Source organism: Embiotoca jacksoni, unplaced genomic scaffold, assembly GCF_022577435.1.
Source record: "Embiotoca jacksoni isolate LCO1_2020_lvr unplaced genomic scaffold, fEmbJac1.0.p SCAF_38, whole genome shotgun sequence".
NCBI lineage: Eukaryota > Metazoa > Chordata > Actinopteri > Embiotocidae > Embiotoca > Embiotoca jacksoni.
Window position 1 is genome coordinate 2,836,670 of NW_027185390.1, and position 27,938 is coordinate 2,864,607.

The window sequence follows — 27,938 nt, forward strand, 5'->3', positions numbered from 1 at the left end:
CACTCGCTGGCTCGGACTTGTTACCATAGGAACGTGGTGGTGGAGGAGGAGGAGGAGGAGGAGGAGGTTGCCGAGCTGCAGCGCCTCTCGAGCACAATGGAAGCATCCAAGAGGACGGAGGAATTAGAAGAACCCTTCATTGAAGACTCTTCACACCCCGGACCTCTCCGATAGCACGTCTTCAACAATTAACCATTATCTGAAGGAGGGGGGGGGGGCACTTATTGTGTATGGATATAGAAGGAGGGTCAACAACCAGGAAGTGGGAATTATATGTCCTGAAAGGGTCCAAACCCTCCCATCTCTTTTCATTCCTCCCCCTCATTATGCATGAAGTATAATGAGGTAACGGCGTTGGCGAATATATTAAGCGTCCACGACGGAGGTCAGGAGCGGCGGCGGCAGCGGGCCGGAAAGCGTCTCGTCTCAAGGACGTTTTCACGGTGGACGGTGCCCGCTGGGGATCAAACCTGTAATTGGACACACCCCCACCCACCCACCCACCCCCTCCATCGCCTGCTTCTGTTTGATGTTACTGGTAAGAGAGTCGGTGGAATAACTACAGAATGATCGTGAGTACGTGCACGGCGACTACAAAGAGATCAAATCCCGCAAAACAATCGCAAATAAACACGAAGTGAGAGCAGAGAAATGCCGGAAAGAAAACGACACCGGAGGGAGGCGAGAGATGTAAAACGGCCGTAAAGAGACGCACAATGACTACAGAGATCGAAATCATGAATTTAAAAGAGATGAAACAAGAAAACAACCTCAAAACTACGAAGACAGGAACAATAACAGTTGAGTAAAAGATCTTACTAGAAAACTATTGAGCAAAACTCTTATAAAGTTAATATTTAATGGACTTATTTATCTAATGTAATGATATTAAATGGGAAACAAGATGACTCCAAAGACACATTAAACACGTCCGTGGATTAGATAAAGTATTAAAGTGGTAAACAGTGGCATATGGAGTGTACGGCCCCGCCCCCTTAATGAATATGCAAATCCGATGCAAGTTGCCCAGGGTTACGCCGAGTGCCCCAACGTGTTGTTTTCTGTCATCATCTTCAAGCCTGCGGTCTTTATTATGCGAGTGCATCAGAGCGAAGTAAATAAAAGGGATGTCCATGTTTCTGTCTCCTCTCCTGCAGCTCGGACGATGTTCAAAATGACAGTAAAGTAGTTTCATAGTCCGACTCCGACTAATCTTACCTGCTCAACATGAACACATCAACGTGTGCGGCAGACTATTTATAATTTACCAAAACCTGACGGAGGCCGGGGCAAAACCAGGTTGGAGCAGATCGGCCCGGCAGGAAGTTCGTCGAGGAAACAAAATAAAAGTCCGGGAGAATTTTCAAAATAAAACACCCGCACGCGGTTCCTAAACAAAACTTCACTACATCACAGCGTTTGTTTGATTGACGTACCCCGAGGTTGGGGTCAGTTAGTGGGCGGGGCACAGCGTCCTCGGTGAACTCCGCCCCTCGATCGTCCAAATATGGTCGCGCCTGGCTCCAAATTGAAGCGAGGACAGAGATACCGTTGGCGAGTTACTAATTAAGGCAACACGGGCTCATTACTGGACCGAAGACGGAGCATGTCCAAATTAAACCAAATATTTGATTGAAGAATGACAAAATAATCAAGTTGGCAGGGAATAATGTTAAGGGAAAAACAATAAACCACAAGACCAATAAGGGAATTAAATCTTATTTTTATTGCAATGCAGTTTGTAAAATAAAATCCTTATTGCAAAACTAAAATCTGGAGTAAACGGTCCAAAAATATCAGGCCTCTACAAAAAAACACTAGTTTGAACCACAGAAAGCGGTAGCTCACACACATACTGCGGGTTTCCTGTTTTTATTTTGTAATCACTCACCTCTCGTGTCTGTTTTATTTAAAGTTTCTGACTCAAAACGGTCTAATTTTAGACATCCGTCCCGGCTTTGTTGCCATAGCGACCACCTAAAGGGGGCGGTTTGGGGTCACTTCGGCGCCCCGAGCCAGACGTCCGCCGGCGTCCCTGAGGGGATTGATCTTTTTATAGCCACGTAATTTAATAATATTTTAGTTTAATTGGATTTCATTCAATTTGTGTCTGTGACATGTCATCAAGAACACGCGGGAGGTTATTTAGTAACCTTTACACACGCACACACGTGTTCCTGCTTTGAGTCTTACCCCGGTTTCAATCTCTTAATGTGGGACATTTACGTTTGTTTTACGATCACGTGACATTTCTTACCGTAAAGTTTCTGTATTCTCATTTTTTTTTTTTTTTTTTTTTTTTTTTTTTACCACTTCCTTTAAGCGCAGCGTTATCTCGGTCGATACGTACCGAGGCCGACACTTTCAAAAAGGAGAGCCGCCCTTTGACGTCTCCTCCCTCCCCACATCTCAGCTCCCCAGCTGTTCAGCCTCCCTCGCGAGTCCGTCCGGGAAGTGTCGGTGTAATTATCAGTCTTGGCTCTGACCATTTTGAAAAAGCTCGCGGTCAGTCGGGTGTGAAGAAGAAACGCGATTGCCCGTTTGAACCTCGACACCGCAGGCTGCGGCGCTCAGCACGCGGACGCCGCATGCCCCCCCCCCCCCTCGATTTACATACAGGCTACACGGCTGATCTCCAGCAGCTTCATGCAAAACAACTTTTGCAGTTAAAATCAATTCATTCCAAAGAAATTCGTCATCTTGTTTGCTTAGAAAGAAAGACATTTTTTTCAGCAAAATTCCACTTTGACTGGAAAATGTCTGCCGATGACCAACAGGCGTTGCACCGTTCACTCTGATTGAACCTCCTCTGCTGGAGGATAAACTGGTTTGCAGACGGTTGTCTGTCCCGCCCCGATTAGTTTCACCTGTCCCTCGTTGTCCTTTGCTCCCCGGTGGATTTAGCCCGTCCGCTCTCCTTCCTCGTCACGTCGTGTCCGTTACCTGTCCGTCCACTCGTCTTTTAAAACCCAGATCCTCGCGTCCGCTCCACGTTTTTAAAAATGTTGTTATTTTAGAGTATCGGTCGTCTTCGCCCGTTCCGGGAACTCCTGCCACCGTGAGTAAAAAAAAAAAGAAGGAAAAAAAAAAAGCTGTTTGCGAACGAACGCGAAACGATTTAAGTAACCTCTGGCCCGTGACGCTTCCTGAAGTAATAAAGCACGGCGACAGGTTGCAATATAGAAACGGTAACGTGAAGAAAGTGGAAAAACGGCGATTCGGTTTGACGGATGACTCGCTTCGTTATCTACCGTGATCGTCTGCAGCTGCTCCTAAATATCATGCGATCGGTCGAACGCTGCCTCGTGGGAGAGCTTCTCCATTTCATCCGTCGTCTCTCGGCTCCATTAACCGACAACGGACACCGGTCGTCCGAGAGAGAGAGAGAGAGAGAGAGGCACGTCCCTCAGGTGGCATCCTATGATTTGTGGCCCTTTTGATTATTCGCGGCACTCGGTCTTATTTTAAACCGTAGACGTGTTCAGGAGGTGGAAATATTACAGAAATACGCACGATAATTCAGAGTTGTGCGAAAGCACCTGTACGATACAACGGCCTGGACATTTTTCAAAATTGCCACAGAAATGGCATCGGTCGCCCCGGTCTCTTTATTACATCTGCCATTACTCACGCCGCGCTGACCGTGATGGGTCCCCGGGGCGCTAATAGAACTGGTGACATTGTGAAGGGGGAGGCCGCGTAATCGTCCTGTAGGGGAGCGCCGTTACGATGTGTAAAGAACGAACGGGATCCTCAAAGGAACGAGAACTTATTACCCGCCTGTGACGGCCAACATGAAAATCCCCTTTCGGTAATTGAAAGATTTACATAACTAAAGAGCGGGCAGATTACGTAAAATTAAACCCTGTGTAATTCATTAGTGTGAATTCATCTGCTGCTTCGACCCACGCTGGTGATACCCGTCATAAGTTCGTCTAGACTGACTAAAAAAGAGACAGGTGGAGATAGATATATATATATATATATACACACATATATGAAAAGGTTGGGAATATATCACCGGCCATCAGAGCCAATGGGATGTGTCAGCGTGGGTGTGTTGGTACGTGCAGGTGTGTGCACGTGTGTGTGTGTGTGTGAGTGTGTGTGAGTGATGAGTGCATTTGTATGCTGTCAGCATCAGAAATCAGTAGAGTGGTGATGATGAATGTCGCTGGCTGTATGTGAAATGTTAATGCTTTAGACGGAGGACAAAGACGTATAGACATTTCCACCTCAGAAAGACATAACAATAATCATGCCAAGGTAATAGAGCTTCTAAGTATGTCAGGTTAAAACTTAAACGCATGGGTTGATTTTTTTTTTAATTTTTTTTTTTTTATACGCCGACTTTGTGGCGCCTCTTTCTGCAGCAGCTGAAGGCTAACGTTCGGAAAAGTAGTTGGGAAAACTACTTGTGTGATTATTGGGGCCGAGCTGAGGGAGTTATCAGAGTCCCTCGTTAAGTCCTAACTTGTCTCGGGGACTTAATTGGACTTATTTTGACCGTCGTGCTCTGGCTCCGCTTCATTTTCTTCTTACTTCGCTTTGAAGAAGAAGAAGAAGAAGAAAAAAAAAAAATGAAAGCTTTTCAGATTATTTGCGACACCTGGACCGGTTGTTAAAAAAGTCTCCCTTTGATACCGGGGTGTTAAAAAAAAGCGCGGCACTGAAGATTTTCAGACCAAAACATCTGTATTTTCAGTGCGCTAAAACCTGCATTTACCTGCACATACACGCAACCGTGTGCATTTCTTCACATTAAATAGGTGCACACGCCCGTAGAGACCACGTAAACCTCTTTTCATTCTTTCGGAAAGCACTCGAGACGCAAACGTCTCCTCGTCTCTGAACCATAAACTCCCGACGAGGCCCGACCGCATCCACGCTGCATAACCTCGACCGGAGAGAGAGCGAGAGAGAGCGAGCACGCTGATTTGATTAGCCCCAGTCGAGTCTTTAAAAGTCTCCTGGAAATGTCAGCAAAATCATCAAAGCGGCCGTCTCCTTCATAAAAGCCCTGATCAAAGGCATTCTCGGCATACTGCGCCCTCTAGATTGTTAGCTCACGGGCAAAACGTCTGCATCTGCGCAGCATTATTGGTTTTTATGGGAGTTTTATAAGTGGAGACAGACCCAAAAAAAACACACAAAAAAACCCCGAGAGACAAGTGACAGTTCCCCCCCCCCCTCTCTTTCTCCTCTTTAGCTGCGCCCGCCGACTCGCTGCCGCATTGGCAGATACGTCGCACGTTTTTTACGCCGGCGCAATACGCACACAGTACGGACATTAAATAAGCGGATAACTTCGAGGGAGACCAGGAGATAACCATTTATAATAAGTAAAACATGCACAGCCCAAATAAAGAGGTTAGAGTTTGATACAACAGAAGATGAAATGCACGTGGTAGGACAATAACGGCGAGATAAATGTTTGCAGAGAAACAATACGGACGGCCAGAGGTTGTAGTTCTTCTTTGCGCCGATAGGAACCGCGGGAATCGTGAACGCGCAGACGTACTTGATAACGGTCGGTGATATTGCTGCGCGTCTTCTCGGTCATTCCCGATGTCGAATTGGACTTTCGCGGCTTCTACGTGGAGAATAAAATACGGGACGCAATTCCAAAAATACCAAAATAATCGAGAACGGTCTCATTTCGAATTGTCCTTGAATGCGCCACGGGTAATTCCGACGTTGCCACATTTCATTAATGCCGTGAGCCAATCAGGGACTGCGGTTTCACATTCATTTTTAATCCAATTATTTCTCTATCGCACGTGCACAGACCATCAGTCATTGCTACGCGCCGCTATTGTCTTTTCGAGGTCTCCATCTCGCTGCCACCCGGACTTTGTCTTATTATTCTCAGTCACGCACACACCACTGACTGAGAATGACAAAACAAAGGTGGGATTTATTGTCATCATCTTTGTTGTTGTTTTTTTTTAAACAATACCGTTCGAATGTGATGTTATGCACTGCGGCGTCTCCATTGTGTAACGCTGTTTTTTTTGTGTCTTGACTTCCACCCACTCGGCTCCCAGCAGGCCTCGAACACCTCGGGCCACTTCGGCAGATCAAAGAGCTCTTACGGTATGCCTCCAAATCCCACCAGCACCCCTCCAGTGGCTCAAGGTAACCCCACCACACACTTCCTTTTAACTCTCTCTTTCTGTCAGGGAGCCCCCCCCCCTCTCTCCCCCCCTCTCCCCCACCACCACCAAAAGGTCTCACCTCTGGCTGGTTGCACATCCAATCCCACCTCCTGCTGCTGTAAAGAAGTGCTTTCATTGTTGTCAGGGATGTCCAGACATTCACTCATATCTGTGTGGAGAGTTTCTAAATGCGCACACACAGATGCTGACACATTCGCACCTCCTCCTCCACCTCCTCCTCCTCCTCCTCCTCCTCCTCCTACACCCATCCCCCTCCGGAGCTCCCCTCCCGTCGGTTGTTTTTGGGCAGCAGCGTTACAGCTTGGCTCAACACGCCGCATCCTCGCCATGTCTGCTGCAGGTTTCCAGGCCGGGGTGCAGAGGCTTGCCAGTAGGAGGGGGGGGGGGGCGTCACCACGGCGATGCTGACAAAGAGAAGCGGAGCTCCAAAATATATGGAAGCTCTTGTCTCCCTGTGAGGTATTCTGCTTCCTGTCCTGGAAAACATGTGTGGAACTGATTAACTTCAGGGTGTTTGTAGGAATTTTGAAGGAACTAATCTGAGATGCTCTCCCGAAACACCTGGATGACAGAGGTCGGACAATATGCAGGAACACGTGACTGCAAATGAAGTTTTGCGGTCCCATGAGCTCCTGCAATTCTTTGTTAGTCGACCAACAAAGTTTTTGAGTCTTTAACGCAGTAAAAAAAAAAAAGCCAAATATTTGCCGGTTACGTAAATATGTTGTCTGTAAATTGAAAAAGTCAAGATTTAGATTTCTGACTGCGGTTTAGGCAAACCAGACGATTTAAGGATGAAATCGAAGCCGTTTGTTTTTGGGGGTTTTTTTCACCAAATTTCTCACATTTTATGAACTGAAATCCGCGAGCTGGCGGTTACAACGTGGGAGGCGGCGTGCTCCACACGCTGAACGACCAAGCGGTTAGGGAGGTCGTAAAAACACGCAGGCGTAACGCAGGAAATGAAGCGACGGGAAAAGACGAGGCCGTCGGGAAGACCCACATTTTCCTCAGACGAAAGGCTGTTACGTACGGGATGTAGAACTAGACCGGTTTAAAGTCTGTCCACAGCTGCGGCTCAGATATGAGCAAGTACTTTAAACACGTCGTTTGCCCCGTTCGGGCTCCCAACTCGTGTCTGGCGGCAATCGAGTGCCGCTGTGAGAACTGAAGCCACGTGTTGATAATGTCAGGTGAAATATACAGTGTGCAAAGCGGCTAGAAACGCAGCTCGTTAGTGGCCCGAAGGTCACGTTTAATTTCACCTCGATCACGGCCTTTTACTGGCGCGAGTCGTTTTATTAGCTGCAGCAAAATCAATTCAAATATCGTTTTTTTTTTTTTAAATATTGCTTTTCTCTTAGCATTCGGAAAGAGAGAAGCTCAGAAATGCAGTCGGCTGCTGTCTGTCATCGCCGGCCGAGGACGGACGCAGCAGCCGGAGAGCCCCGTCGCGTCACCCGAAAGCCCTGTAAGATCACGTCCAAGCCCCGTAACCGTGTCAACTCTTAACATCAGTCACCGGCGATTAATATTTAATAGCTTTCGATTGGGCCGACGGCGACGATGTCTTTTTCTGCGTTGGAGATCCGAGGGCAAATTTGAAAGATCGCCGCCGCCGCGCACACGTGGAGCGTCTCGTTTATCATCGCCGCCGCGAAGAACCAGACGACACCGGCGGCTTTCTTTTTCCCTCGCTGTCACCCTCATCTGCAGCTCACACGTCACACACACGCGCACACACACACACATGCGTCTAAACGCGCACGCCGCCTCGGATCAGACGTGATTTGAGTCATCGCAGTGGCTGCGGTGGGTCTTTAGCGCCGTGAAGAAGAAAAAAAAGAAGAAGAAGCCACATCCGTGCGCATCTTCCAGGCTGGAAGATTGACCAGATGAACTCCGGTTCCTCTTCCTATGAAAACGAGGGTGAAATGAATTCGCCGCCAGACCGGAAGTGAATTAAAAGTGGCATTTAATAACGTCGACGAAAAGATATTACAGTTTTTATTGAACTGATGATGTGAAGGCTCGCTGATAAATACGGTGTCATTTTAATATCATCTCTGCCAGCAGTGTTAGCGGACATTTCTGGAAGGAAAAAAAACGTGACAAACCTTTAAAGCAGTTATTTCTGTATTATCCCCCCTTTTTTTTTTTTTGTTGCGTTTCCCCTCATCTATTTCCACAAACGTGTGCATTTGACATGTATTTATGCATTTCTGCTTCATTATGCTAATGAGGGTGCCACCGTATCATTCAAGGTGCGTGACGGGGTCAATGGGCTGATCGACACCTGAAGGCACAGACCGACTCTGCATGGGAGGGAGGGAGGGAGGCAGGGAGGGAGGGAGGGAGGAAAAATACGTTTCGGAGGTCAAACAACGCAGAAATAAACACGCATTAACGTTTTTAAAATGAATAAATAGATCAAATGAAAATTTTGAATGAAATAAATTGATAAATGGGGGAATGCAGAAGTAAATTTTTACAATATGTCACATTTTTTATGAATTAATTGACGCCTACCTTTATTTTACGTGCACTTAATGACGCAGTATACTATTTTATAATATTATATTATATGACATGTATAGCCATGTAGCACCGACGGCACACTTTATAAAAAGATAATTCCAATGTGGAAAGCCGTACGGACGTATTTTTGTTTCTGTTTTTGTCGGGTATAATTAAAAACACACATGCGGCATTTTTAATGATTTCTTTCGACTGTCATTATCCGATGATTAAACTCCCAACTATCCTTTGTTGCTGTCATGTTACTGACAGATATGATTATTTTCCCATCATGTGGTTTATGCAAACGAAGTCATAATTTCACGCGCCATTAACCCCCCCGCCCCAACCCCGAACACCCTCCCCACACACACACACACACACATGCTCAAAGTTCCCTGAAGAATCAGGTCATCCCTGGAATGATTCATCCTTCAATCTATTAAACACAGACTGAACACATTGACTGTGCCTCATTACATCAGTGTGTCCATCCAGGCCTGAACGGACCTAATGACTGACGGGAGGCACTCCACAGACTTTACTGTACTTTGTCTAACTGTGTGTGTGTGTGTGTGTGTGTGTGCGTGTGCGTGTGCGTCGTGCCCTCGTTGCCCTCCAGTACCGTTCATCGGAGGATATTAAGCTAATGGTTTATTAAAAGAAAATGTCATGTGTTAGTAAGCCAAGGAAAGGGAGCCGGAGCTAGTTGGGATTAATTAGGAGGTTCCAGTCAGTTAGCGCTGCTTCACGCACCAGGACCCCCCCCCCCACCCACCCACCCCCACCCCGATGAAGAATTGCTCTTTTTTTTGTTATTAAGCGTGGATTCATAAGGAGCGCCAGGCCGTCCCGTCGGCAGCCTGAACCTGTTACACGGGTAAAGACATTTTGGCTCCGGTGCCCCGAATGTTGATGTTTTGGATGATGTAATGCTGAGTGATAGCAGGTGACTCACTGTGTATTTTGCGAGAGGTTAAACACAAGCCGACGCTGCTTAAGTTACTCATAACTACTGGAAATTAGTTAAGAGGAAAACAAGAAACAGACCGGAGTTTACGCGAGGGTTCGTCAACGGATCGCGACGCAAAAGGAGGTCGGCGTGCACATGTCATCGGGACAGCCTGAAAGAAAGTGCGAGGCTCTCTGGAAACTCGAGGAGAAAACCGATTCCCCCAGACATTTTTAATACTAAAAGGTATTTTGGAAATCTTCCCATGTGCGCTCGGAGATACTTTTTTTTTTTTTTTTTGCGCTTCAGTCCGTTACACAATAGCGCAAAGTACAGCCACGTCACTCGAGACGTTTCACAAGGCAGCGGTGTCGGTATTGCATTTGGAGTCATTACCCGACAGTGATGTCTTTCTGAAAATAGCAAAGTCTCAACTATGACTTCACGGAAACAACCGTGACATTTGGGAAAGTTAATTTGAAATGAGAAGGTAAGGCGTGCCTGGAGGCTGTTGTGAAGACGATAAGTCTGTCCACCTCCTTCTGAAATATTTGTATGACTGAAAAAGGTCCTTTGGCCTTTTCAGATTTAACCCCCCCCCCCCCTCCCCCTCCAGCAACTTGTATGATTGACTGCTCGTGTTCTCGAACAAGTCCTTGCGCACGGTGGTATTTAATTTTTTTTTTTTTAAATTTTTAAACACAAACTCACAAAAGCGCAAAGTGAACACGTTGAACAGCGTGTTTACGGGCTCTAACAGCGTTTCAAGGCTAATCCGCTGCTCCCGCGTCCTTCAGACGGCAACTTACCCTGCGCTAATTAACATATTCAGCCGCAGCCGATAAAAATCCGCTGGTGACAGCTGACAAAATTATCGATTACCGGTTAGAAATGAGAAATCTTTTGGCGCTGGCGTATTAATTCGACGACCCCCTGTTTAAATATACTCTTTTAATTGCTCGTCCGTCATCTGTAATCATCAGAAATTGCAACATAAACTGATGCCGGGCTGCTGTAAGTGACATCGGCGGGTTGTAGCGGAGGGTCAGTTATTATAATAATCGCCGCGATAATGTGTTGTTATGCACAATTTAATGCTTTTACTCGGCTGGAGTGAGGGCGACTGCAGCGATTACAATAGGACGACCTCTGCTTTCAGCTCACACAGATCACATGCGGGAAAATGAATCTCTGTGAGAAAACACACACACACACACACACACACACACACGTGTCATTAAGGGTCACTCACTCACTAGCTCTGCTGGTGTGAAATAACATCCCCGCAACTGGAGCGCTTTCAGACCGCGGCCCCCCGCCGCTGGCAGCCCGAGATCAAGGCCGAGAGCCGAGAGCAAGGGGAAGTTACACAGAAAACCGCGAGGGGGGTCAAACCAGCTCTGACATCTCGTGTTTAACAAAATGTATTTTATTTTACAGACGGAAGCTTTGAAGATTTTATTCAGGCCCTTACCGCCGGAAAAACCCACAGCTGCGACACCGTAGACGGAGCGGCATATTTGAAGATGGTGTCGGATCTAAAAAAGGATCTTTTCCCACAGTAAGAAGGTCCGTTTGTTTCCCCGGCGCGAAGGCCGCGACGAGTAAAAACAAAACAAAAAACAAAGAGACGTCCGTCGCCGTTTCTCCCCGGAGTCTTCTGAATCCGCCCTCAATTCCCCAGTCGCGGTGACTAACCGTCGAGGAAAGCCCTCTCGGACCGAAGCCGGTGCCGTTTGCCCCGGCGGTAAATGTCAGCGCTCCGCTGATTTGAATGCATGTCGACAGAGATAACTGCAGGGCAGCGCGCTGTCGGGGCGGAGGGGGAGAGGGACCCGGTGACCGACGCTCGTCACGTGCCTCCGGCACCGCCCCGGCACCGCCCGGCCCGCCGCCGGACAAAAGCGAGCCGCTTTCAGACCCGGGTCAAATCCCTCGTTGCTCGCTTCGCGACTCATCCGGCGACCCGTTTCTTTGAACTGTCGTGATCTTCATTTGCAAAACGGTTACCCGCGATTTGCCCGACATTACTGGAAATGTTTTTTGTTTTTTTTTCCATGAAGGGGAAGAACGATGCGTGACCCGGGCCCGGACCCCGACCCAGACCCGAACCTGGCCGGATATCAAAGATAGTTTTATCGCTGGAAACTACGGCGCCGCCGATCTGAGTTATTTTCAGGATGAATAATTCAGATTATTTACAGCCGTGAAAAATATCTGCGTACAATCGATTGTTTGTTTCTTTTCTTTTTACCGTGGCGACGGGGGCGGGGGACTCTGCGTCATATTTTATTCTACGTGACAGCCAGGCAGCGAAAGTTGAAAGGTACGCGGCGGCGGGGATTCCCGAAGGAAACAACACAGCGTTTGAGTCTTGTTGCTGCTTCAGTCGAGGACAGCTCAAGATCATCCCGGCTGACGCTAAACTACGCGCACACGCTCTCCTCCGGTGAGAAAAACAAACAAACCGCAAAGGAGCCAAATGAAAAACACAGCGTGAATATGTAAAGCAGATGTGGGGAAAATGAGTGGCGTGTCGCCCTCATGGAAATGTACAAGATCCGCAGGACGCTGACGGCACCGCGCGACCAGAAACAGGCGGTACCCTCGTTTCTATTCTCGGAGCCGCGTACAGTATTTAGGCGACTGTACTCGCCTGCCAACTCCATTAACAGAAAGACCCAGTTTGCTGGACCGCGTGTCCCGCGGGGGGCTTTTTGTCATTTATTTCAGTCGACGAAGGTTTCACATCCGGCGACGGATTAACAAAGAAATATGTTGTAGCGGTGCAATAATAAAAAAAGAGTATAAGACAGAATATGACTCCTTCCACCGACCTAAAGCGCTCAGGCTCCATTATTATTTTCTGCGTTTGCCTTACGGCATTGTGGGAAATGAAAGAAGTAACGGATTTTGAAATGATCAAAGCAGCTCCTCGATCATTGGCCGTATATAAAAGTGGCAGACGCAGAAGCGCCTTAAGCCGCAGTACCACCGGGCGCCACTAGAGGTCGGCTCCAAAAAGCCTCCGTCGACTCCCGTTCAACTCGTCCTATAAAATGACGAGTCAATAAAAATTGTCCTCGGGTTCTTGCGGTGCCGTTAGCTGAAGTCGGCCCTTCTTATACGTTTTCCGGCGGCCCGTCTGAAAATAATCACGAATTAGAAAATAAGGCGTAATAAACGAGGCCCGCGGGCGGGCCGTGGTATCGTCGGGTTTCCGATCGGATCGAGTCAGCTGATCCGCCGCTCGTCCTCGATCCGGCCGCCGCCACGGGCCGCCGACGCCGTCTCACGCGCGACTTTACCTTGGAGACGGTTCCGCGTGACGTCAGTCCGCACAGCCTCACTCTGGCCCAAATGTGTTGCTGCACCCGAGTGCGATTGGCAACGCCGCAGGCTGTAGCAGAATGCAGCAGGCAACCTGAGTAACACCGGAGCAGGGCGTCGGGGGGGCCCTGTGAGTAAACAACCCGGTTAATGTGGTTTTGTTCACCCGTCTCCTCGGCGACGGCCTCCTCTGTGCGTGCAAACTGGATTCGTTCGGACACGCGGAGAGGAAGGAAAACGGAGACGAGTCGGGGAGTCACTGCCTTAAAAAAATAAAATAAAATCACGGCGAGCAGAAAATGACAGCTTTGCTGCCCCGGCAGGTGAAATCTCCATAATCTTGTGATTCCGACAGAATTCGAATGAGGTCAAATGCATTATGGTACGGAGACAGCAGCCAAGTTGCGAAGCCCCTCCTGCTCCTGTCCCCTCTCTGCTGGCAGCGCCGTGTCCTGGAGGCAGAGCTCCCACACAACAGACGGGACTCCCAGCACACAGCCTGCAGGGTGGAGCTGTCTCACTGCAAAAACGCTGCCAGCTACTCCGACAGTCCAATCGCTTTGTCGCAGAGGGGAGAGTCGATGCACAGCGCTGCTGTTTTCCCCTTCTCCTTTTTTTTTTTTTGGGGGGGGGGGTGGGGGTGAAAATTAGCAAAGGATGCCGCGTTGGGGAAGTAGTAGCCCCGGAGGCTGAGAGAGGAGGCCTCCGGACCAGAAGGGTTCCTGCTTGGAAAAAAAAAGAAAGAAAAACGGGAATGCGGTGCGTTATCGATCCCGTTTGGGAAATGAAGTCCCCCCCCTTTTCTTTTCTGTTTTCTCTGAAGGCCCTGGATGAAAGCTCATGTGTTTTACTCCACGTATGCCCACAACAAGTGCGTGTATTACTCACAGATAATGGGGGGGGGAGGATCCTCGCTGGAAACTACTACTGACGTTGTTCAGTGGAAACGAGCAGCATCTGGGTTTACTGTTTTGTTTTTTTCAAGTTCGACTGAATAGTTCCTTCTTCGGAAGAGGAGGAGGAGGAGCTGAGTGAAATATGTATGAAACGCAGACAGGAAGGTGATAATAAGGTGTAAACCGCTTCAACCCTGTGAGAAACGAGAGCCTTTTATTGCGCTCCGGCCCAGCAGAAACCCTTTTAAAGCACTTGTAAAAGTTGAAACGGTTTAAAGTTTCTCCCGTTGGTAAGCAGCGCGACAGCGAGACTGTCAGCAGCTGCAACATGGAAGAGTTTCATATGAATTATTCATGATGTACAGAGGTGTTTTCATACTCCAATCAAGCTCCGCCAAAGTATTTCTGCTCTTATTACATTTACTTTTAACTCCACGACGCCGCCCTACAAAGGCATAATGATATCGCCTTTGCTGTGTGAAAACACATGTTGGCGTAAAAATGTGCAATTGTCAAGAATGGAGCTTCTGTAAACACGTACAAAACTGACGTCCAGTTTAGTTGTTGATTTTGCTCTAACTGTTCGGTGTAAATGAAACACGTCCGTTTTGATAACGCGTCATATTTAGCTTTATCGGTTTGTTATTCCCCGTAATTAACCAAAGCGGGAGCTACGCGGACCAGGACGTGAAACTCACGCTGTAGCCAGCGAGGAATAAAAGTGGTTTAATAGAAAATATATCAAAAACCGCAAAACTAGCCATGACTGACTATTTCAAAAATGTACATAGCCTGTTAACCAGCAGGCTGTAGTTTTTGACATACCTGTTACTACGAAAGAATAACGCATATTAGGCTACGGCAGATGAACATTTGATCCGGGCTACAATCGGCAATAATATTTAATGGAGAGCATTTGTTTGTAAAGATTTCACAACCACGAACAGAAAAAGTAAGGCATCGTCTGTTTTGTAATATATTTGTTCATTTATTTGATATAACAGTTGTGTTGGTGTGTTTTAATATTATTATTATTATTATTATTTCGTATAGAGTTTATGGTGTCGTCCGAACGGGGGCGCTGTCCCGGTGGCCAGGCTGCTCTGTGTGTGTGTGTGTGTGTGTGGGGGGGGGGGGGGGTGAAGGGAGGGAGGGGTGGGAGGCGTTGCCTGCTTCATCCCGACAGCAGGAGGCCCGCTGCCATTGGCTCCTCCGACGTTATAAATATGAGCAAATGGCATTTTACCGGCTCAGAGCAGGCGGAGGCACCGGGGGAGACGCACGAGCAGGCAGGGGATCTGGAAACACCGCGTTACATCTCCACGATTCACACGCACACGCACGCACACACACACACACACACACACACCCGCAAGGATTGGACTCATTTTTTCTTCATTTAATCCCGACTGCAATCAATGAAGGAGAGACGCTCGTGCCAGAAGTTTTCTCTGAAATCCGGCATGGATCCCAGTCAGAGTGTGAAGTGTAAGATCGTGGTGGTGGGGGACAGCCAGTGCGGGAAGACCGCGCTGCTTCACGTGTTCGCCAAGGACTGTTTCCCCGAGGTGAGTCCCTGCAGACTTGACGACACGATGCGTTTATGGACACGGATGAAATAATAAAAAAATAAATAAAAAAATAAAAAATGCAATGCGTGCGTGCGCTGGCAAGGAGTTTGGGCTGTAATGCGTCCGATATAGACGCGGTTATTGCGGCTTGCACGGATGTGTGGAGTGTAATTCATGTTCACGTTGCTCTTTTTTTTTTTTTTTTTTTAACCCAAGTTTAAACCCCAAACATTTCTAACACGCACACCCCTCGCGTCTCCTGCAGAGCTACGTCCCCACGGTGTTTGAGAACTACACGGCCAGCTTCGAAATCGACACGCAGAGGATCGAGCTCAGTTTGTGGGACACCTCAGGTAAACCGATGCTCTCCGTGTACCTCTCGTGTATATGTATATGTATGTGTGTGTGTGTGTGTCCGGACGTGTCCCGGACGTGTCCGAGCACGCTGTGATTTATCACCGGATTAATCTGCAACTTTTAACTTCAGGGAGGTCAAATGCGCAAATTTTGCAGCTCCATCTCGGATATTTTCACCCGAAATGAGTCCCAGGCCTGCATTTTTTTTTTTTTTTTTTTTTTTTTTTTTTTTTTGGTGAATAATGAAATTAATCTGTGGCCCATTTTAATCAATAAAACCGGGTTAATCCTTTCTCATAGTCTGGAGCTGCTGGTCCTACAAGACGGACACATTTCCCCTCCGGATTAGAGCCGGACTCACCTTTCGCCTACATGGACATGTTCAGCGTTAGGGCTCAGTTTTTAACCCGGTGGAGTGGATTTGATTGATGAATTCCTCCCAGAAGAAGTAGAAACAGGAAAGGGAGGGGAGCTGGGGGGGGGCAGGAGGAGACGTTATGACGGGCGGACCTGAGCTCGTGTTCCCACATCTGGTGGACACACTTAGAGGTTTTTTTTGGGGGGGGGGGCAAAAGTTGAGCAACACCGGTTCTTCCAAAAAAAAATTTATCGCTTGTTGGTTGCACTTTGTGTTCAGGGCTCAGGGTCAGCTGCTGCATCCCCTGTGTGTGTGTGTGTGTGTGTGTGTGTGTGTGTGTGTGTGTGTGTGTGTGTGTGTGTGTGTGTGTAAACAAACCCACTTTCCCATCCATCAATGCCCGAGCGGTGAATAGTCAGGCAGCAGCGAGGCATGAGCGAGGCGAGGCGTATGTAGCATGTGTGTGAACATGTGGTGTGTGTGTGTGTGTGTGTGTGTGTGTGTGTGTGTGTGTGTGTGTGTGTGTGTGATGGGCGGGTACAAGCCGACAGCCAGCTGTTGCGGGTCCCGCCCTGGAATTCCTGAGCGAAGTGTGAGTAACTTTTTCTCGCGGAAACATTAATTATCGCTCGCAAAACTACAAAAATGGTGTCGAAATTCTGACCAAAATGTTCCCTTTTAAAGTTGGATTTGTTGTTGTTGTTGTTGTAAAGCTTATTACCCTGTTATCAGCAGAATAATCTTCACCTCCAGGCTGGGAAACGCTACAAGCAAAAAAACAAGAGGCTCAATTTAAAAAAAAAAAAAAAATAAAAAAAAAATTCCCCTCCAGGTTTGTGTGTCTTGTGGATGTGGAGAGGCGAAGAAATGAAAGGCGGTCAGAGCAGAGAATTTAGTTTTATTGCGCCGTGTTGGCCCGACGCCTGGAGCCATTTTTCTTTTTCTTTTCTGCTTCATAAAACAGAAAAATGAGGAGGAGGGGGAGGAGGAGGAGGAAGGGGGGTGTTTCCTATTAGATCAGCGGGATCTGAGATGGAGCCACAATAACCCCCGTCCCACTCCAACCCCCACTCTTCACACACACACACACACACACACACACACACACACACACACACACACACAGAGTGACCGATTGATACAGCTTTCGGCTTGACCGGTCCCCTCGCCGAGACACCCATCGGCCAATCTGATTGATCCCTAATCTCCTGAGGTATGGTGTGTGTGTGTGTGTGTGTGTGTGTGTGTGTGTGTGTGTGTGTGTGTGTTGGACCCAGGCACTAAGAGATGAAGACAACCCCCCCCCCCCCTTCCCTCCTTCCCTCCCACCACCACCTCCTTCCTCACAAACATACACAAACATACACCTACACACACCGAGGTGGTCTTTGTTCTGCCTCGATGAGAGGCCTAATGAGCGGCCCGCCGCGTGTGTGTGTGTGTGTGTGTGTGTGTGTGTGTGTGTGTGTGTGTGCGAGAGAGAGAGTGTGTTTAAAAGGGAGGGTGATGGGTGTAATTCAGGTCATTAAGGTAAACGCCTGCCAGCTACTCAAGCCTTCCCATTTGTTCGTCTGCGCGGTCTCCGGGTGAGGTCCGCCGGGGCTGAGGCTTTTGATGCTTCTTTCAGCAGGAGGAAGTGGTTTACGTTTGTCTGCCCGCCCGCGTGTCTGAATGAGCTGGAAAAAAAAAAAAAAAAAAAAAAAAAAAGGTGTTTGCTTGAGAGTCAGACGCGGCGAGGGTAAACAGAGCAGCCCCCGTCGCTCGGCACCTGCGCGCCCGAGGCCACGTCCTATTTTACGGAATAGAAACGAGAAAATAATAAAAATTTTAAAAAAAAGCATCTCGGAGCCTTTTTAAGTGAGCAATCTCACACCGGCTACTTCCGGTGCTGACGGTTAATAACCGAAACCTCCAGATGCACTTTGTTGAAGCGCGAGGTGTCAGTTACAGCGCAGCTACGGTGCTGTAAAGCGGCCGGAAAGAACCAAATCCGAACATTTTCGCAGCTGGAACAAGCAGGCGAATTACCATTTGCGCAACTTTTTACAACGCCGACACAGTATCGCATCGGAAAGTCGACGTGCGTTTACCGGCTTTTAGCACTCGTGACCCGATGAGTCACGTGAACACGCCTAATCGAGGGCGGATCAATGAGTTACGCGTGTTTTTTGTTTTGCGAACTCGCCACCCGCCGTGCCATTTTGGTGGCTTTTATCTTTGCGTTTCCTTTGAAAACAGCTGCTGGTTGCGACAGGGAGCGGACGCAATTAAAGCTGAAAGACACTAAAATGCACAGTAGTGCTGATTGGAAACAGCGATTCTCTCGGCGGTGGAGGGGTGGGTGGGGGGGGTGCGTTTCCTGTCTACGAGGGGCCACTTTCATATCACACATACGACCCCTTCTTTATACGTTGATAAAAGCAGCTTTAATATCGCTGCGGCTTAATTTCCTGCCGATCAACCAATTGTTTCCGTTGTGATCTGGGATTTTGCACCTTAGCGCGGCGGAAATATTCCTAATGCACTTACGCCGGACTGAGAAGCAGGAAACGGCTTAGTATTTCTCTTTCTTCACAAAATCAGTCAGGGATGTTTGTTCCAACTGTTTTAGGCAATTTCCCAAAGCTGCCACAAATACGATCTTCAATAAAAAAAAATCTAATAAGAAAAAAATCCACTCTCATCAAGGGCTCCCAAAGAGACACGCGTCGGACCCCGACGGATCTCATTCCTCACCGTATTCATACCCGGGAACCACGCGGGGACAATTTTTGTTGTTGTTTTGTTTGTTTACCCAATAAAAGTCGACCCACTTTGAAAGACGGGGAAGAAAGTCGAATGAAGGACTTGTAACCGCGGTAACCGCGTCGGGTCGGAGCCGGCCAGATTATCTGCAGTTTCTGGAGCATGTCGCATGTGCTTCTCCGCCTGTAATGCCGGACAGCTTAGCTATGGCACTTTTTCTTGCACTCAATAAGCTCCTCTTGCTGCTCGTGCACACAGACTGTGCCCCCCCCCCTCCCCCCCTCCTCCTCACCCTTCCCCCTCCCCCCCGTTCATTCTTCATTCGGCAGCCATTGTTGCACTGGATCACATTTCTGGGCTCAGCGAATTGGAGCCGCATGTCTGGCATTCCTCAGACTAAAGGTTTCTACTTCCTCCCCTACAAAGACCCCTATTGTACCCGGCAGGCCCGGATCCTCAGCCAGTGAAAGAGATGTGGCGTGGATCACTAAAGCCCTACCTCGTTTCCAAGGGGGGAAATTGAATCACGTTGGAATTTGCCGGGCGGCGGCAGCGTCGGTGGTGGTGGTGGTGGTGGTGGTGGTGTATGAACTCAAGGGCGGAGGAATCCTGTCAGAGAATTAATAGACTTCCTGGCTGCTAATGTCATGGAAGGACTTTGTGTGTGTGTGAGAGATGTTACACCTGACATTAAAGCCCGTGTGCGGTCTTCGCACCGCGATCTTTGAATTTCACTGGCTCACCGCGCATCCTGCCGGGCCCTCATTGAGAAACACGTGACCGTCCCGCACGCGCTCCACCTGCTTCCTGTTTGGATTCGCGTTTCAGACAGCGCTCGCATTAGGGCGTTACACGTTTCTTCTTTTGGCCGGATTATGCAACATTTGATCCAAGGAGTGAACGCGTCGTCGGACTCTTGAGGACTTACATTGCTAAAACTGGAACTGGATCATAAGTGAAACCCTGGAGCTCGTTACGGAGTCTCGATGGAAACCAAAACGCGGTCTGCGATGTGTCGCATCAGACACGACGCATCGTCACATAGCGTCGCATACTGTAACGTATCGCAGCGTATCGTAACGCGTTGTAGCGTTTTGTAATCGAATGTGAAACATGGCGACGCGTCGCAACGTATCACAACGTACGTGTGAGGGATTTCAGGGTAATATGTCACGACGTATTATGATGTATCGCGACATTTTGCAGTACTTCACTTTCGTATCGTAACATATCGTATCTTGTAGTAGTAATGATAATAACAATAATAATAACGACGATGATTGTCACAGCGCATCATTTCTTATCATATCGCCATATGACAAATTCCATTCTGTCACGCGATCCTGTGTTCGTACCTTATCAGCAGGACGCCTGTCCGGATTTGACACGGCGCGATGGCAGCAATTTACCGCACCAGATATCTCGGTAACCGCGGCAACGGTGGCGGCGGCGGCGGCTGCCGGCCGGGGGTTACTTTGGGTCTAAATCGCTCTTTGTCCTTCGCAGCGTCGCAGAAAGAGTCCGCTGGCGAGAGGTTACGGTGTACGTTTAAGCTCGCCGTTTGCTGTTTCCACAGGTGCTCCTTTCCTCGGAGACAGACGTGCACACACAGACACACACAGATGCACACACACACACACACACACACAGACGCACACACACACAGACGCACCACCCATCAGCTCTGCTCTGCTCAGCTATGTCAGCAATGCAGTAAATCAGCAGGCCTGCAGACCTGTTGCCATACCTCCAGACTGTCAGCTGCAGCTGGCTTACCTCAGGTCTGCATGTGTTTACGGGAGATAAAGTACATTTCCATGTCGTCGCGCCGTCGTTGTGCAAAGCAGGATGTCTCGAAACATCGTGGGCTATTTGCGGCGACTTCGCAAACGGGAGATTTCTTTTTTTTTTTTTTTTTTTTAACGTCTTCAAATTTTTTTTTTTCTTTCTTTTTTGGTGGAAATTTTTGGGGAACATCTGGGAATTTGAATAACGAGCCGCATTACATGAATAGACCGGAATGTATTTTCCGACTTCTTTCATGTATATTCATCGCCTTACGTGGGTGCTTTCCATCCCAGCTGTTGCGGAAAGCAGCCCGAAAAAGGCACATTAACGAGGAAAGAGCTTCTACTCGGTCACGGAAAATCTTTCTTTTTTTTTTTCTCAGTCGGAGCCACAGTGGAAGTTCGCTCGCATTGTTTCGTCTCCTCACGTCTCGCTGTGCGCGACGGTATTAATTTGGGGGGCGAGCGGGCGCGAAGACGTTGAAGATAAAGCGGGAGGGGCTGGAGAGCGTGTCGGGAGGACGGAGAGGGAGGACAGGGTGTGTGTCTTCCTTCCAGATTTAGAGATCCTGTGGGAGAACAATGACAGGAGCTAATTAGATGACAATCACCAGGTCTTTGTGCGAGTTAGCTCTGGGATTTCCTCGTCATCTTTCCGCTTGGCAGGAAGATGACCTCGAAGCGGAGGTCGGTCTCTGACGCGGGGGGCCGACGCGGCGGTAAAAAAAAAAAAAAAAATCGCAGAAAAGAAAAAAACAAAACAAAACGTCTCCCCCAGAAAGCCACGTTTAAAATTGCGATCCGCGACGACGGATGTTTGCAGCTTTAAATACTTTAGTCTCCAGGTGAATTCACGGGAACATGCGCGGACGCATCAACAGCAAACGCAACGCCGCACCCAGCGGATGTCATCGGGGTTGAAATTGAAATTGTAGGAAAAACAAAAAAAAACAAACGTCTCTTTACTTTTCCAGCGATGTTTGTTCCCCCGGCAAGAAAAACCCTTCGAACAGGGCGACGTGGTCGTGATTGATTGCGAGACGGCCGTGAAAAATGGGAGCTAAATTCTTGTGGGTGTGGTGGTGGTGGTGGTGGTGGTGGGTGGGGAGGATCCCACATTCCTCCTCGCCTCGTGTTTCCTGCGCCGCGTCGACGGTAGCCGCCCGCCGTCTCGGCCTTTTGTCGTCGCCTACCGGACGGCTCTCCGGACAGATACCCGGGCGGCGAGCGGAAAACGACGAGCGTGCATCTGCGAAACATCACGCTCGGATCGAGACGTCGAACCGATTCATCCGGCGCAGTTCCTGGCAGTCACACTTCGCTGACTGTGTTTGTTTTTTTTTTTTAAGTGGAAATAGCCATCGAGACTGCAGCCTGATTGGCTCTCGTGTATACACACCACAGATCAACGTGAACTATCTTGTCGCTCTGAAAAAAAATGGAATACGTTGGCTTACATGAGCTAACCGTCGCTAACTTTTCGCGATGTTTGTCATTCGTACGTTAGTGTCACTTTGAAGTCCAATGATTGAACTAGTATAACGTTTATTTGAATGTAATGTAGCTATTGGCACGTAATGTGAATTGTTTTGGTTTCCTGAGTTTCTTTTTTTTTTTTTTTTATCTTTTAAACTGTCGCGCCGTCGGTTTACCTGTAACACAAGTTCTTTTATATTTATTATGTTATGGAGGCGCTGTGACCTGTGACCTCCCTCATACCCCCCAACACACACACACACACACACACACACACACACACACACACACACACACACACACACACGCCAAATACGGGAGTGTATATTGATACTTTTCAGATTTCTGTATGCCCACATCAGTCGGCGTCGTGCTCTGCTGTGCGAGGCCCAGGCCTGGAAGCAATGTTTAAAACGCTGTCGTCTCCCATCCAGACTGTTTAGATTAGAAACTGTAGCTCTCCAAGTGTGTGTGTGTGTGTGAGTGTGAGTGTGAGTGTGTGCGTGTGCGCGTGCACGTGACAGTGCATTCCTGGCTTTTCTCCGCAGCAGTGTTTAGAAAGGACCTCCCGGGGGAGCCTTCAATTACCAAAAAAAAATGAAATTCTCCAGATTCTTGGCAGCCGGTTGTGTGTGGTCACCTCTTGCTCGTCATGTGATCTTGACTCACCTTGACATAAGGCCCCCCGACCTCCCTCCTCCCCCCCCGCCGCCGCCGGTCCCTCCGCCCCTCTCCCGTCCTCCCCTATTCCTCCCCTCCTCGCCCTCCGGTCTGGCGGCGAGATGGGCGTCTCCCGCCGCACATGGTTTCAATTTGAGGAGGGAGTCGTTTCCTCGCTCTGAAGTTCTCCTCTTCTCCTGAGAACATTTTTCTTCTTGTGATTTTTGTCGTAGTCAGCGCATTTTTCTACCGATGCGGCATTATTTGTTTTTCTCGCCTGGTTGCCATGGATTACGGCTGAGCTGCAGTCACGTCGTATGAAAGTAACTGTCAGAAATGCTTAGCGATAATTTGACCTCTTTCATGCAGTCAAGAAACTGTGTTTTTTTGTTTAGGTTCGGTTGCCGCCCCTCACTCGAATGCTGGTATTTCCTTTGCTGTAAAGCCAGAAATATGACCGTCTGATGAATTGTATGTCTCCCTGCGAAGTAGAAACCTTTTACCCACCGCAGAAAAACCTGCGCAAACCAGATTTACGATCTAATTTTCTGTCCCGAAGCACTGATTGCGTGAGAGTCCCCCCCCCCCCCCCGTCCGTCCCGTCCCTGGAGCTGGAACTCTGTCGAGGTGATCCAAAAATAGCGAAAGCGAAAAGTGAATCAAGAAAATTTCTCAGCCTCGGCCGACCACCTGTTTTTCAGACGGCTGTTTTGGTGGAAGAAGCCGCTTGGAGCTTCATCGGCGGAGCGGTTTTGTGTAGAGTCGTCCTCGCCTAACGGCCCGCGAACGCGGTTTGAGTTCCTTGTTTTCTTTTGGTTCCAGGATCTCCGTACTACGACAACGTGAGGCCCCTCTCCTATCCAGACTCCGACGCCGTCCTCATCTGTTTCGACATCAGCCGCCCCGAAACGCTCGACAGCGTGCTGAAAAAGGTTTGTTCCTCATTTCGACATCTTAACGTTCCTCGACTTTTATGCTCTTTTATATTTGTTTGATCTGCTGACAACGTCCCGGTTCCATTTCACTGGATTGAAAAGTTCACCGTCGACAGATTTTTTTTTTTTCAGATCTTGTGATGTGAAGTCGTAAAAGTTGTGGCGTGGGTGGGGAAGGGAGGGAGGAGGGGGGGGCGTAAGAAGGAAGTCCTTGAGCGTCGCTGAACCACCAGCTGCTCGCATGGAGCCGCTCGGCGGTTGACGGCGGATGACTTCGGTCGTACCGGCTGACTCCCACATGTCGGAACGTCTGCTGAACATAAAGCTGGTATTTCCTCCCCCGTAAAGCCGGCGAAGGAAATACCAGTGGCGTCCGTCGCCTGACTTCGACGGCACTCGTTGTTGAGAATGCAAAAAAACGTTGCTTTCCTACAGTCCGGTGCGCTCTCTCCTCGTAGTTGTCGCGGCGCTTTCTTCAGCTTCAGCTTTCTTTAACTTTCCCACTCCCCCAGCGGCGGTGGCCATTCTGCGTGATTGAGGGCATTATTCGAGGTCCGGCAAAAAAAAAAGAAAAAAGAAAAAAGCATGATTTATTTATGCAGACTGAGTCTTCCAGCTGTGGGATGTAATCTCCACCAAGGTCACGAAAACTGACGAATACGGATAAACCTCCGTGGTGTTTTCTCAAGGGGAGCTTCGGCCTTGTCTGGCAGACGTAGCGGAGGTCTGCCGTTCGCTGTCTGAAAATGGAAATGGAAAAACAAAAGTGAGAATTCGCCACACGATGAGGTGGAAATTAGCAGTCCGATCATTATGAATTTCTTATTTTTGCACGTGCGTTCGGATAAAACAACTTCCTCGTCAGATGTCGATGAACTTGATCCCCCGGCCGGCCCTGAGGCACGTTAGCCTCAGATTAAAGCCCCAAGAGAAATCCCATTGATCACAGAGCATTTATTGTTGTCAGGAAGGGAACACGGGGATTATTTGTAGTTCCCTTCCGCGGGTCAAAGCATGCGGGGTGGGGGGGGGGGGGGGCTCCAGGAAGTGTCAGCATTAACCTTTGCACGTAAAGGGCAGGCGGCGGGGGCGGCGGAGCTCGTGGGATTTCTTGTCGGGTCGTTCCGGTCGACGCGCGAGCATGAATTTTAACGCGTATTCAGTTACCGTCGCAGCGCGGGGGACGTAATCGATTTTAAACACCAAGATTAGCCCGGGTCATATTGATATTGGGGCATTTGGGAGAAGGGTGGCGGCGGCGGCGGATAATTGCTGAATAAATGAAGACGGTCCGTGACTGATCGTTGTTCTCTGTCTCCGCAGTGGAAAGGGGAGATCCAGGAGTTTTGTCCCAACACCAAGATGCTGCTGGTCGGCTGCAAGTCCGACCTGCGCACTGACCTGACCACCCTCGTGGAGCTTTCCAACCACCGACAGACGCCGGTCTCCTACGACCAGGTACGCAGGTTAAAAGCGCCGACGTCCGAAACGCAAGGTGCAGTTTTTGCGGCCGTAATCTGCCGCGAATAACCGCTTCATTGTACTCCGCTCTAAGACGCGTTTAATTGATCCCTCGGAGTGAAAATCCCGTCGGTGACGTTAAATGCGTGGAAGCTGACCTGCGAGCTTTTTCTTTTCCGGCGGTGACCGTATTTGACCTAATTTGTATTGTTTTTACCCTCCTCCTCCTCCTCCTTTCCTCCCTCCAGGGCTCCAGCATGGCCAAGCAGATCTCGGCGCCCTACATCGAGTGCTCGGCCCAGCAGTCGGAGAACAGCGTCAGAGACATTTTCCACGTGGCCACGCTGGCCTGCATCAACAAAAACCACAAAAACGTGAAGCGCAGCAAGGCCGCCCGCTCCAACAAGAGGATCTCGCACATGCCCGGTCGGCCCGACCTGGCCGCCGTGGCGTCGGACCTCCGGAAAGACAAAGCCAAAAGTTGCACGGTCATGTGACTCGATCGGACAGAGGGGGGGGTGGGGGCTCAGACTGAGGAGGACGAGGACGGAGCAAGCGGGAAGCTATCGGGGCAATCCTGCACGCTAAAGACCCCTTACGTGTCCGTCCGGAAAAGGGGTTTTATAAGCTTCAATTCACGTTCATGTTACCGGAATACTCCGCACCAATGAAAACTAGTAGCGTCTCGATTGACGCCCTTCCCCCCTTCCCTCCCTCCCCCACCCCCGTAACACACACACACACACCCCCACCAGAAGAGGAAGCTATCTATCAGCGGAGCTACCTGCTCGTGGGGGGGGAAGTGACCCGCTTCCTCCTGGGAGGACAACGCGGATGCTGTCAAGGCTTTCCACACCAACAGGAAATGAGCAGGAGGAGTGATGTCATTAGGAGACGCTCATTTCTCAAAGAAGGAACATGCGATCTTTGGAACGAGAGCCGAAGCCAGTGATTTTTTTTTTTTTTTTTTGTGGGAGAGGCGAGTGTGGGGGGTAAAAAAAAAAAAAAAAAAAGGTAATAAAAGGAGCTTCTGTTGTTTGTGCAGGATCAAAGACTTTTTTTTTTTTGCTCGGAGGGCTTATACAACAACCCGTCACCGTGGTTTGGAACTGATTCACCCTCTCACCCTCTTCGCTCCTGTAAACTGGTAGTCTGTGTGCAGAGGAGCTCAGAAGAGAACGTCCTCAATCCCGCGCAATGGAAACTTGACGCTGTGTGTATGTGTGTCCCCCTCGTCTCTGATATGTCGTCGGTATAATGTGAAGTCATTGGTGTGTAGCTGCGTCATTGTTCTGTTTTCCCTCGGGTGATGGCGGGAGCTCGAACGGTGCCACCGATCCGGTCGTGTCACCTCAACAGTACTGGAATAACTCCATTAACAACAATGGTTTTCAGCCGTCTGGGATTTGGCAAATGGTTCACTTCAGTCCACACGATAAACAAATGTAACATGTCCCTTCATTTGTCCAAGCTGAAAGAGGATATTTAAAAAAAACAAAAAACTCAATCGACCCTATACGGGACCCTTTATGGGGAAAAAAAACAAAATTGCCTAATTGAGCAAAATGAGGATATCCTAAAAGGCTCATAGCCAGTTGGAGGCGTGAATAAATTTCCCACCGCACTTTATAGAGGCAGTGGAATTGGAAAAAAGCAACAATTAAATCCTGTTTATTTGTCTGCGTAAACAGCAGAGCTCCCGGCTTTGTGTTTCCCCCGAAGTAGCTCCGACTGCTGTAAAATATATTTTTTTTAAAGGCCCCCCTCCCGCCCATTCACACCAGCTATTAGTGATGAAATGAATAATGTGAAATTATTCCATTCAAACATTCAAATAGAAAAGCAACAATTAGTGGGTTTGAACTCTAAGGCATTTTTTAATGAACCAACTTTAAATGATCTTGGCGCTGCTGACTTTGAGGAAACAGAGGAAAAAAAAAATAGAGGAAGCTACATGTTGATGTTTTATTTAACCTCCTCTGTGGGTATAAATGACCCCACAAAAGAGGAATAGTTTGCAGACATACGCCGCCTTCAAACAGAACTCGTGAACTTGGGGTTACGACACGGAAAGTGACGTCTAGCGTTCAAAGGTTTGTCGTGAGAACAACGCATCCAACAGAAAATGAACCTTTTTAACAGCCTCCGCCGTTTCTGTAGACGTCAGCAAACATGTCTGGAAAGTGTTTTTTATTTTCTATTTTTTTTAAGACGCGGCCCGTTTTCCCGAACACACCGCCACACATTTTCTACTTTAAAATCGGATTGTATTGCTTCTGGCTGAAAGTTAACGAGGCCATTTCAGTGTTTTCAGTTTCATTTGAAATACAGCGTGTCGTAATGTAAAGAAGAATTAGGTTTCAATTTGGAAAATGAGAAAACTGTCTTTGTTTTTGTATTTGTTTTTGTTTTTTTTTCCCCTCCGACAGTGCAATTACGAAGCTGTTTAAATATCAAAGGCATCGATGCACTTTTAATGTAACTTTCCGCTTATCAGTTCGCTTGTTCAAATGCCAGCGCTGTCGCGTTTGGCAGCTCGGCGCTCCCCGCCCGACTCCCATCTTCATTTTCTAATCTGTTGTCTCCTCCCCGTGTACACTATCACGTTTCCTTGAATGTTGATGTCACCTCCAAAATGTCTTTGCCAATGTCGTTGCCACAATATTTATTGAATTATATATTTTCCCTTTAGAATAAATGCAAATGGAATTGAA

General features: G+C 48.5%; 1 protein-coding gene across 3 annotated transcripts; it reads left to right on the forward strand.

The window, feature by feature from the left end:
* The first annotated feature begins 113 nt into the window (after positions 1 to 113).
* rnd3a (Rho family GTPase 3a) lies at positions 114 to 27,938 on the forward strand. Of its 3 annotated transcripts, none has more exons than XM_069166286.1 (7): positions 114 to 800; positions 6,051 to 6,138; positions 15,299 to 15,442; positions 15,711 to 15,798; positions 23,651 to 23,760; positions 25,087 to 25,221; positions 25,473 to 27,938. In XM_069166286.1, the coding sequence occupies exons 3-7, from the start codon at positions 15,338 to 15,340 to the stop codon at positions 25,719 to 25,721; spliced, it is 687 nt and encodes a 228-aa protein (XP_069022387.1). In that variant the 5' UTR covers positions 114 to 800; positions 6,051 to 6,138; positions 15,299 to 15,337; the 3' UTR covers positions 25,722 to 27,938. The 3 variants fall into 3 exon arrangements, with proteins under 3 accessions (XP_069022387.1, XP_069022386.1, XP_069022385.1); XM_069166285.1 differs by having other exon boundaries at positions 114 to 538; positions 6,048 to 6,138; XM_069166284.1 differs by lacking the exons at positions 114 to 800; positions 6,051 to 6,138 and having other exon boundaries at positions 15,097 to 15,442.